This window comes from Melozone crissalis, unplaced genomic scaffold (assembly GCF_028551555.1).
Source record: "Melozone crissalis strain CALT ecotype California unplaced genomic scaffold, PUWL_Pcris_2 ptg000056l_1, whole genome shotgun sequence".
Lineage (NCBI taxonomy): Eukaryota > Metazoa > Chordata > Aves > Passeriformes > Passerellidae > Melozone > Melozone crissalis.
In genome coordinates, this window is record NW_026535834.1 from 2,249,779 (window position 1) to 2,262,275 (window position 12,497).

Below are 12,497 nucleotides of genomic sequence, written 5' to 3' on the forward strand. Positions count from 1 at the left end.
TCTTCCCCTAAATCAGCACTGTCCATTGATATTTGTTAAGCTTGCCGATCCAGCAATCTTTAAGGCATACAGCAAGATGAATAATAGAGATTTGTCAGTTAATAACTACTATAATTCAGGAATGTCACCCAGAATTGTTTTGTTTAGTGAACAATATGCTGTCTAATTACCCTGCTCAATCATAACAGCACATATCAAGAAATACAGAAGGCTTTCCTTTACCAAAGTGCCATACCATATAGGTTGTAAAAAGTTTGAAACTACCACTTGTTTCTCACCATGTATGATAATCACATGGATTTTATCCATGAAACAAATGAACAGTATTTTTTTTCTTACTTTTAAACTCAACTGTGTGCTCTTCACTGTAGCTGAAGTTAGAGAAATCCAAAATTCACCGTCTCTAATCATCAATGTATTACTGCAATGTGCACCACTCCAGCAGAGCAGAGAAAGATGCTGTGTAGTTTTAGGTCTGATTTATGGCATGTTTGGGGATTCTGCTATAAAAACATTCAATTTCAAATAGGGGCTGAAGGTTATCCACTTTGAAGGAAGTTTTTCCTGTGAAACAGGAAAGTATTCCCCATTTGCAACAGAGTAGGTACTATAAACAGCAGCCTGTTGAAAATTATTTAAATTTCTCTGAAGAACCTCTTGATTCTTTCCTGGCGTTTGGTCTTTTAAAGTAAGTAGGACAGAGAAATTGTTCCTAACAGGAATAGACACCAAGGCATTCAAATGTAAATTACCATTTTGTATTTGAAAGACACTTAGTATTATCCCAGTGACTTTCTAAAATGTCACAATATTTGCTTTCCCAGCACTTAAGCTAAAAGGCAGATTACTTTCGATGAAAGTGTCAAACTCTGCTCCCTATATAATGACATCACACTTAAAACAATAATGTCAAGGAAGAATCCTTCCTATTCCTACTTTGGTTTCTTTAAGGAAGGGTATGGAGAAACAGAAAAAAGAAAACAGAAAAAAAAAAAGGAAAAAGGTAAATAAGGAAAATAGAATGATGAAGAAATAAAACTCTTGGAAGACAAACACAAATATTATGTTGAAGTGTCTGTTTTCTGTAACATCACTGGATAGATTCAACTCTGAACTGTTCAGCATGGCAAAAGTGAGGGGCCAGGAGCACCAAGCTACAGACCTGCACAAAGGTGGCTCTTAGTAGCAGCACACAAAAAAATCAAAAAATCCAACCACTAATCTGGCCATCCTGTGCCCTCTGAAAACTGCTTGACTGCAGACACACAGTGCTGTCCCAAAAGGAGCTCTCGTATTGTTGAGCAATTATGTTTTCAGCAGTACAACAAAACCACCACAGTCCATCTTCCTTTTTGACAGCCGGCAGCAATAATCCCTTTCTAACAGGAACAGCCTCTCTCTCCATGTGGTTTTTCACAATATACTGCTTTTCTCAGCTATATGGTTTTAAAGGCTTATAACCTAATAGGGAGACATACATGATAATCCGAGATTACAATTGGTATGAAGGCTACTTATCTCACAGATTTACAACTCAGCCTCTACTGGTTATTCATCTGCTGGAGCTCTGGAGCAGAACTTTTAGGTACAGACTTTTTTATTCCTTCTACCTTATTAGTAGTAAAGTACAGAACACAAAACACAAATAAAATTCAAACACTTAGGCACCATGCTTCACAAGTGTTACTTTGGGTTCCTCTGTATTTGTTTTTTGTCTGTTGCCATTTTTTTTTTTCATCATCAATAGGTTAATTCCAGAGAAAATAAACTCCTTAAGCACAGCAAACATCAGTATATGGTTATTTTAAAAGGAAAATTAGGTGGAGAAAAGGTTCTTTTAAATAAATAGTACGCCTCTCTTTAGCTAGAGGGGCTTTGAAACAAGTTTTCAAAAATGTACAATTAAAACCCTCACAGACCAAAAGGAAAAAGCAGTGTGGGAGAAAGAAAGGACTGTCAAGCACATGGAAATCACACACTATTTATTGCTAATACTTTCTTCATACCCATTAAAGGAAAAGACAGGGGACCATTAGTTGTTATCTTCTGTCATAGCTTTCTCATTAATTATTTCCCACTTCTCATGTGCTGACAAAATCACTCAATATGAATTTTACACTACAAGTAATAAAATTCCCCCTTTAAAAAAAAACCTCCTTTTACTTGCAAAGATAAAAAAGCCTACATTTTTGTACAGCAGAAGAGGGTAAAGATTTTAATCAGAAACATGGGACCACTTCCAAAGAACAGACTGACAGAGACAGCCTGCCATCTCATTAAAAAAAAAAAAATCTGGTTCACTAATTAACAAAAAAAGTCAGGGCTATCATGGTCTCTTGGACAAAAAGAAAACAGAAAGATTAATTTTTATGAAATATTTAATCTTAATATTTAAAATAATTTTTTTCAATTATTTCACTGGCAGGAGGCTTCTGCAGGCCTGTGCTCTGGCCTGAGCCTTCCTCCAGAGACAGCTCAAATTCATTCACACTAACACAACATGTTAACCTGAATGAAAGGATCAAGCAAGCAGGTTCAAAGGGAAAGCCTGTGGTGCAAAATACATCCAAAGTGATCCCTGAGATGAGCTCAGCTGGTTAGAGCCTGGTGCTAATAACACCAAGTCTGTGGGTTCAATCCCCATATGTGCCATTTGCATGAAGAGTTGGACTCGATGATCCTGTGGGTCCCATCCAACTCAGAATATTCTGTCAATCTGTGGAAGTGTGGAGGGCACCCAGAAGGGACAGAAGTGCTGGCAGCACTGCCTGCTACTGCCTACATGAGAAATTAAATCCTGGTGGGGAAACAGCTGCTTCTGTGGGCCCAAATCCACAACAATGACTTCTAGCAAGGAGGCCCCACTCCAATCCTCAAGGCCTTCCTGAGATGCCACCAGGCAAGAGCCACTGCTAGGAACATCCTCCCACCACCCACCACCAGCCCACAGTGCCTCTTACAGGCAACTCTCACAACTCCTCTATCTATAGGCACGTGCTGTGTCTTCTCCGACAAAGCTCCAATGCCATGGTAACAAACCTGTTTATCTATAAATGCTGAGACTGATGGGCTCAATCTGCCAAAAAAGCACCAAAATGCTGTTGAGAAAACTGATTTAAGTTAACCCATTTTAAAGGCAACTTAGACAAAGAAAAGGTGATGGACACATTTTTACTCCTTAGTACTGAGCTGCCCAAGTAATGCAGTTAGCAGCAGCAAGAGGATGGAAGTGTCCTCCAGAAAGTGCATTTGTTAAAAGCCTCTGGCTATAGACCAAGTACTGAATTAATTTATAAATTAATGGCTTTCTCCTGCTTTGCTTTACCTTCCTGATCTGTAAGAAGATACCAGTCTAAAGAGGAAAGTACCATGTCATTACTGAAATGAAAACACTCTGAGAATTCTCCCTCTCAAACGACACAAAAAGCCCCAAAGCACTCCTGGAATCCTGCACAGAGGCACCAGGAAACAGCATGTCCATTATGTATTCCCTCATCACTCACAACAGGTAGGTGCTGCTACTGGAGGAAAAATAATGAACATTTCCATTAATTCCTACTGCTGCCCAGCCCTCTTCCAGGAGCAGGTGTTTCAAAATAAATGCCTGCCTAATGATCAGCTACAAAGATGAATCCCCTGTATTTTGAGCTACCTTGTAATGAAGAGGGAAAGCCCCTACCCTTCTCTCTGCAGAGCTTCGCTTCCAGTAGTCACCAGGAACATGGAACAGATCATTGTTAATAACAGGTGCCACAATGATCTATTTTTAAGTGGTGGAACGAGACACAGGCAGATCATGAGACAGGAAAGATTAAGAACAGGAGAAAATAAAAGCTGGAAGTATACAGTGAAAAGTTAAAAACATGAGCAAGAAAAGGAAATTATCTTCAGAGTCTTCTATCACATCCTGTGCTGCAGCACCTGAGCAAAGTCGGAAATGTTTGCATAGTACAGAGTGCAGAGGTTAGGAGATGTTATTATTTCCAAACCCTTTTGTTGGCTTTGATAGAAGAACTATGGGTTTGTGTTCAAAATTAAGAAAATCCAAGTGTGCTTTGTTAAAACATGTGCTCACTCTGTCTTCTCTTATGCTGACAATTAAATAACTCTCACCAATGTCAATGCCACTGGAATCCAGATCTAGTGGCAGAAATGCTTCTGCTGTACCTACCCACCAAGTACATGCACCTGAGTGAATTTTCACTTTAAAGCAATTTGCTGACTAACATATATACAAAATATTAACAAATAAACCCGTTTTATTCAATAACCAGAAATGCTAAATTACCAGAAAACTTAAAAAAACCAAGAAAAATAAGCAGAGCATCAAACCTCCACATTACAATCATTCCTGAGAAACACAGTGGGATTCATCAGCTCAAATAAACACACTTCGTGTTTAGACAGTGCTCTGGGCAGATCTGAATGTTACTGATGCAGCTTCCCAGCTATGTTACAAGAAGACATCAGCCCCAAAGTGGACAAGGAAGCAGCTAGAAACACTTACGAGCTACTGAGAAGTTATTTAAAGGTGATTCCCGCTGGTCAACATCCTGTGGCCGCTCCTTGTAGCCAATGAAGGTGCCATCATTCTTCAACAGAAAATACCGCGGCCTCCATGTTTTGATGTATTCTCCTGGAAAGAGAGGATGGGCAAAGGGAAACAACATCAGAAAACACCCCAAAATACTGACACACCAATAATTTCTGTTCATATTGGAACTGTATGTCATCCTGACAGCAGCAGTTGTAAGAACATTCAGTTCAGTCTGATACAAACAGTGGAAAAACACAGGCACTGAGTCACATACTGATAGCGATGTTAGCCATAAAAATGGGACTTCACAAAAGGTAAACAGCTATGTTTTGTTCTTCCATCTACTTTGATTTCCATTCAAATTCTGCAACATCTGCCTTAAATGCATTTTAAATTTTAAAAAAATCAGAGCAGATGTCCTATGTATTATTTTTGCTATTGTCATTTTTCATACTGACAAGTGGAGAAATTTTTTTCATTTACATTTTGCAGCGCAAGTATTTTAAACAAGAATGGGTAATTTACTAATTAGTCAACTGCTTTATCAAACCAACAGTCACTTTCAGACCATAAGAAGATAATTCTCTGCTTATGTTACATAACATCACTCACTTCTCTCACAACATCTCAAGCATGAAACACAAGATGATATATCACAATATGAAGGAGAAAACACTGGATGATGTATAGCCACCACAAAGTTGAAAACAAACATCTACTGTGAAAGATATGCCACCTTTCTTTGTCTGAGGAAACACCCATTGCTCACACCAAGCTACTGCTCATCTGAGTAACCTGCACAGGTGACACTTGCATGACTGCATTACAGCCACATTATAAATGTTCAGCAGCAGAATAAGAAGAAAAGAGTTAAACAAAACCTCAGTTATTTACTGGATTTATTAAGGTCTTCAGGGAAGGAAAGCAGAAATCCCATCGACGGCTCTTCTGGATGACTGTCAGTATGCCTGAGTTTTCTGCTCATTTACCAGATCATTGTTTTCTGAGGCAGTCTCAAGAATCTCAAAAAGCTTTTCATGGTGTCAAGCTGCCCCTCTAGGTCCTAAAAGGTCCTGTTTCTACTCAGCTGAGTCACAAAAATCTCACTCAAGGTGTTATTCTAAACACAGTACTGGCCACACTTTTCCAATTCTGCTCACCCCAAAAACTGATTTAAAAATTTTAAAAGCAAGAGGTCAACTACAAAGCACCCATAGCCACACATCAACCATGCCCTCCTCCCTTCTGTATGGTTTCTCATTGGTCTGTTTAACACTGAGAAGATGACAGAGCACACTCAGAGCTGAACTGCCACAGCAGGACCACACCTGTGCACCCTGTAATGCTGCCCTGCGTGGCTGGTGCCCAGTGCCCACAGGTTCACCTGCTGGCAAGCTCTTCAAACAACCAAGACAGATGAGAGAAGAAGGCTCACCAGATTTATTGGCTCTGGCAACCTTCTGCTGCTCTGCTGTTCTCCGAGGCTCTTCTCATGCTTTCCCATTGCTCAGCTTTCCTCTGCTGGCGATTTCTCTCCCAGCAAAGTGCACCCTGCCCCAGGAACTCCCTTGCAGCTGCTTTGTCTCCTTCCTGTCCCCACAGAGCTCCTCTCCGTCTGTGGTGCAGTTTCAACCTGCTCTGGGTGGCAGCTGTGTCACTTCTCTGCTCACACAAGCAGAAGCAACCCCGACGCCCACACAACACAGACAGGGATGTGCACAGCCCCCACCAGCTGCTTTCACCTCTTTAGTCCTCACTGGGATTTCAATTTCCTCATCTAAACCAAAAAACCAAGAGCTACTGAGCTGTTAGGGAGAGTCACACAGAGTCACCTTTGCAGTGGCCATGTCTGCAGAAAACATCCATGTGAACTAATGAAACAGGTACGGGGCAAGAAAGAGGAGAGGAAAAGGAGCACAAACCTTCTCATTGTTTCTTTTAGCAATGGCTGTTACTGCCCTAAGTGTTACACCAGCCTGTAAGGTGCTTACGAAAGTGCCATCATCGCTCCAGGAATTTCAGAACTCATCTGTCATGGTTTAACATTTATAGGCAAGGAGGTAAATGTAGAAGGTTTTGCTGTCATCATCTTTTTAATTCTGACCTTAATTAAATGCCAAAAACTTTCTGGGATCAGCAGGAGATTATGAAGCCTTTCACATTTAAATTATCAGTCCAACTCGGCCCAGATCAGCGAGATTACTCCAATCTCATTACTGTTACACCACAGATGTGACTACAGGGACGAGAAGACACTGGCATGCTCAGCCCAGCTCCTGACTAGAGGTTTGCCAGGTAAGCAGGCTGGGAAGGTGGCTGCCTAGACCATCAGGATTTTGGAACATGCTGTTACATACCTGACTCCTTGGCATCTTCTTCTCTTGCATAAAGCACACCCAGGAGACCTAATGACCACCACACATCCCTTATCATACCTGCACTTAGGACTAAACCCAGACTGGATGGGACGAATAATATCTGAACAGGGACAAGACTGAGAATTTCTACCTCCCTTGCTCCCTAATTTATGCTACACATCTTCCCCACTGGCATTTACAGAGGGGACAATAATTTTTTGCAGATTCTGAAATTATTATCTGGTTATTTGCAGCAAAGTACACATAATTTTAAACAGAATGACACTGTACTGTCACAGGAGACTTTCTCTAAGATTAGATGCTTATGTTTGGCTCTCATACTTCCTTACAGCTTTATCCCACCGATCTGCTTCTCTGTTAGAAACACATCCTCTAACAGGATTAATCACACAGTCTTTAAAATTGTGCATTCCATACATATATAGCATCCTCCTCCACACTCACTGCTTCTGTGTGAAAAATCCAGGATTTCATTACCACCAGCCTTTCTGCAGGGATCATTCTACTTGGATCTTCCTTTAAGCACTGCTTTAGCTGGTTATGGTTCCTGATCCACCTTTTTAATTTGCAAATAAGTAACATGATTTTATTTAAAATTTTTTCCACATGTCTGGAGCTTAATGAATACTGTAATATGGCAATCCAACATATTATTGATTATTGTTCTTGCCAAGGAGAGTATGAGGCACAGTGCAGCATCTGTGGTACAAGCTTTTATTATATAACACACTGAGGTTGTACTTCTGCATCCTGCAAAAAAGTGGCAAGACACTGCCTGGTGTGTGACTTCCCAAGGAAATGATCTCCAAGTATAATTTTACATTCAGGCCTGAGCAAGCCATCATTCCTCTGCAGAAGCTCGGAAACACAGACTCACCAACAGTCATCAAAAAGATGTACAAAGTGCATATTCTTAAGAAACAAGTTTATAGTTTTATGATTAGCTAAAAGACTATAAATGGCCTACAGCCCACGAGGACCACATCAAAAGGTGACAGCAAACTTGAGTACTGGAGGCAGAAAAGGAGTTTGTCAATACAGACAAAAAAATAATTATGTGGAACTGCTGGGACAAAGCTGTCTGAAAAACATCAACACCTTTTCCTTCCTCCAATATACTCAGCAAGCTGTCATGCCTCAAGAGTGAACTGAGCTGTTTCAATTTTTGCCCTGTGTTCTTTGTTCCTGTTGCGGTTTTGTTTTTAAGAATCACAAGAAGAAGTTACTTGAAGTCACTAATATTAGCAGTTATGTAGTCACACTAGAAAGAATCATACCGAGTACAGTAAATGCAAGCATGTGTGGCAAATTCTATCAGACAACACTAAAAAAAAAATAATGATCCACCATGGAAAAGTGAACAATTTACAAAGCAAAACATTTTTTCCTCTGTGATTCATTGCTTGTGTAATGCCCTGGCAGAGCCTTCTTTGTTTTCAGTAACAGAATGCTAACACTGCAGAGACAGAAAAGCAAAAGCATGGGTTATAAATCCTACATATAAAATCCTGGAACCAAACAGACTCCTCTGTAGCTTGCTGGCTTTATTATTTAAAATCTTTATGTATCATTCTGTTTACTCCAAGCAATTTCCAAATTGCAAAGATTCCCAAACTGTATATATCTGGAAACATACACAAAGATTGTTATAGACTGATTTCCCTTTATTGCCTTGTGCCTGCCCCCACACACTGCACATTAAAATACTTAACACACACTCAGAATGTAAATCCATCTCATGCCAGAAAAGCTTTTTCGCTGTAACACATACTGCAAAGCACTCTTATGCCTGAATATTTCAGAAAAAGTTAAACACAAAACTCCTTTGGCTCATGAAAAGTTAATTCTACTGAGGATTTACAATAATGCAGGGTTAGATTATTTTCCTCTCCTCCCCACAACAGTATCTCACCGAATCTGGAGCTGTCTACCACTGATAGAGTGTCTAACATCAGAAACAGCTGCCACTCCCTGGGAAGCTCACGGGGTAAGTGGAGAATAATGAGCAGCAAGCACCAGCAGAACAAAAGAAAATCCATCTTTATTTACCAACTGCTGCATGCTTGTTGCTGCATCAAGCTCATTCAAAGCCAACACCACACCCTTTAATTCAGAACAGACTATATTTAAGAAGCCTCTGCTTTTGTTTTAATCAACTCATACATACCAATGGTTTGGGAAAAAAAAATCATTAGGTTAACCAAGTCAGCATCCAATGCTACCCTTGATATTTACAAAAGCACCCGAGCGACTATTAACTTTCTTATGGCCCAAAGTAACCAAGTAACAAGCCCAGGAGCACTGACTGAAAACAAAGTCTCAGTTATATGAAATGCAGTCAGGTGGCTACCACAAATCTACCAATAAATAATGCATTAAACTTTCTGCTCTGAGCATCAGAAGTAGCACCTTTAATTGCATTTAAGCGTAACACTCAAAAAATTAGAGCTTTTGAGTTATGCAAGCCGTTTGTGCATTCCCACACGCTCTGATGATGTAGGGCACTCCCTGCTTGTACAACCCCAGTTCCTGTCCGAGGGAACATGAAAGTTATGCCAATCGAAACGCTAATGTGCCACCCATCAAAGCACAGTGACTCATTTCTGAGCCTCAATGGCCATGAGAAGTGGTCTGCATCCTGTCGGCCTAATAAGGGCTCCGAAAACAGACGCCAATTTCCTTAAAGATGTGAACCTTTCAGGAGCTGCCATCTCGTTCGTGCTGAGGAGTGGGATGGGGATTTACAGTTAGTTCTTGCTGCTTGAGTAAACTGAGTTAGTGTCCACTCGCTTCAAAACCAGCTGAAATCCAAACAGATTTGGAAAAAGAAAGCAGGGCTTGAAAACTTGCCTTTGCATTTCTAAAGCACTCGGAAGCAAGCCCTTTCCAAGTGCAGGGAGCTAATTCTGGATCTTAACGACCTGACACCAAACAATTAAGTCTAGGGTGACCTGAATGAAAACTCTCAGCTCAAGTATGTTTCGTTTTTTATAAAAATAGCTGCACAGACACCCACCAGGCTGGTGCACCACTCTTCGCTCCCCGATGCAAACTGTCAGAACAAGATATTTAAACACAGTAGCATTTCGGTAGCTTGGGGAAATCAAAAATAAAGGAAAGAAAAAGAGGTTATGTTAATGTCTTTCCCAACACGCTGGCGGAGAGAGGAGGACCTCTGGTTTGCCTGCCTATTCAGAGGCGCAGCGAAGGGGCCGCTTCTTTGATGATTTTTTGGGGCCCCTCTCTGGACGCCTCCTCGGCCACGGCCTCCAGCGTACAGCTGCAGAGGCGCTCCCTGTGCCTGGAATCTCAATGAGGAGCCTGGGGCTCCGGCGGGGCTCTCCCGGCGGGGAGGTCACCGCAGCCCTCGGCCACTGTGGGAACAGCTCTGTGCATGGCCACCACCAACCAGGCCAGCCCCGCACGGCTCAGCTCCTCCGTGCCTGCCATGGCCCGATTGTGGGGTCCCACGGCCCCAGTGGGGTGATTGGGGTGTGATAAATCGGTTCCTCACTTTCTTCCCCCGCAGGCAGTGCGATGGCTGTGGGGTGCATGGCCGTGACTGACGTGACTGCCAACAGGTTCAGGAGAAGTGCTGCCTCCTCCTCCTTGGTTTCAGCTTTTCTAAAGCTCCTGCTGCTTCTCAAGCTCAGGGAGAGATGCAGTCCAGGGCACCTGCTTCATTACCATATCTTGGGGAATATGGGGAGGAGGGAGGCGTGCACCGGAGGTGGGGTGAAGGGTGATGGATGAGTCGTCTGGTCTCTGAGCGACAAAGGGAGCTGTGGGGGGACACTCCTGGTCACCTGGCACCCCACATCTGTAAATTAACTTGAGAAAGCAGCACATAGCCTTGGTTTTGGGCTTCCCACAAAGCTATGTAGAGAAGTAAACGTACTGGAAGCTGCCGCTGTCTGTAGTTACACAACAGTGCAGGTGGGAGACACCTAAGGAAGGCATCGGGTGCTCTGATTCACAAAGCTGGCCATGGGAGAGATGAGAAGCCAGATTACAGAGAAAGAAAAACAGATTCTCACCCAATACTTTCTCTGTGCAGGGGATGGACAACTACCACGTTCTCAGATTCCATCTCTCCCAAAGGGTTTGAGATCACCAGCCAACACTACCACTGCAGAAGATGACACCCCTGTATTTTTTACCACTGTGCTTCAACTGTATAGTTATGTAAAACTGAAACATGGAGGTTTATATTTTTCTTTTTCTTTTTTTGCTGAATTTCAGTTTAGAAGGTCAAAAATGTTGCCATATTGCTTACAGCAATCAATTTAAGCAATACCAGATATTCCCAAAGGAGCAAAAGAGAATTAATCAGCATGTAAAAAACTCCTTACTCCTACCTTTGGCACAGCTTAGTCAGGCTAGTCCTAACCTACAGCTGTCTCCAGTGGGAGAAGATGTAAATGAAATTTCATTAAAAACAGCAGTTTTAAGGATAGCTACATAAATTACAGGAAAATATAAAGTGATTTCTTAAGCTTTACTGAAAACAATCTCAGAGTGAATTGCATCTTCACTACCTCATGGTGTGAACAAAAGGACTAAAAACTACCATGAGGTGTCCAACACGATTAGAGAAATCTTTAGAAATAAACTTGCAAGCAGCTACAGGATTTTAACAAAATAAAACATTCCTGTACCAGAAAGTGCCATCATGTGTTTCTCTGCTTCTGACAGGTGCCCAACTCTCTCCCATTTTTATAAATAAATAAAAATGACAGAGGAGGTGTCAGATTCACTGAACTGAATTAAGCATACTTAGAACAATTATTTCTCCCCAAGTAATTTTTACCTTGACACTATGATGGAAAATAGCACAAGCAGCTAACAAGGCACTTAAGCTAATGAGCCTCTGCAAGTTTTTAAATATCTTCCCTTAGAGGAAGGAGGTAGCTACAACTATTCCTCAAGCTCAGTCTGAATATGGTCAGTGTTTCTGCTAATCAGGCTCTTAAATACACCCCATGTACTTATACAAACAGCATGACTTGGTGCTCCAAAGATTTTATGTCTACTACAAATACAAAGAAAAATAAAAGCTAAAGCAGAAACACCAAACACACCACACCCTGGTGTATTTGAACAAGGATGAGCTTTTCTAGACAGCTTCTGGAAGTTGATTCAACGCATTTTACCTTTTTGCCTAAGAATCCTTAGGCATGACACTGGTGCTTATCTGAACACATGCCTGATTTGAGTATCACATACCCAGTTTTGCTCTTCAGTAAATCCCACCTAGAGACTGGCAGAGTGTCTGAGGGGACAAAGCAAAAAAACATACACAAACCAAAGCTCTTCCTGAACAAATCAAGGTGAAATCACAGGTTTTTAACTTTTATTCCTCAAGCGACCAAAACACAGAGGATGTTCAGGAAAAGCATCATGAATTGATTAAAAATTATTTTTGGTCCCTTCTCTCACTCTGCCCCATTAAAAAAAGATTAGGTGAGTCAAACACTCGGACAAGAGTGATTTTTACAATGCATTTATTTGTTTTATGAACATTAAACCTGGAAAGTACTCAGCAGAGGTTCCTCATTAAAATCCCAAAGCTGGTGAGGCTG

General features: G+C 41.4%; 1 protein-coding gene across 1 annotated transcript in view; it reads right to left on the bottom strand.

The window, feature by feature from the left end:
* AKT1 (AKT serine/threonine kinase 1) overlaps positions 1-12,497 on the bottom strand; it is a 77,439-nt gene that overhangs the window by 34,094 nt on the left and 30,848 nt on the right. The window contains exon 3 of the mRNA XM_054286714.1: positions 4,508-4,636. Coding sequence (XP_054142689.1) covers positions 4,508-4,636 — 129 coding nt within the window. The remainder of the gene's footprint in view (positions 1-4,507; positions 4,637-12,497) is intronic.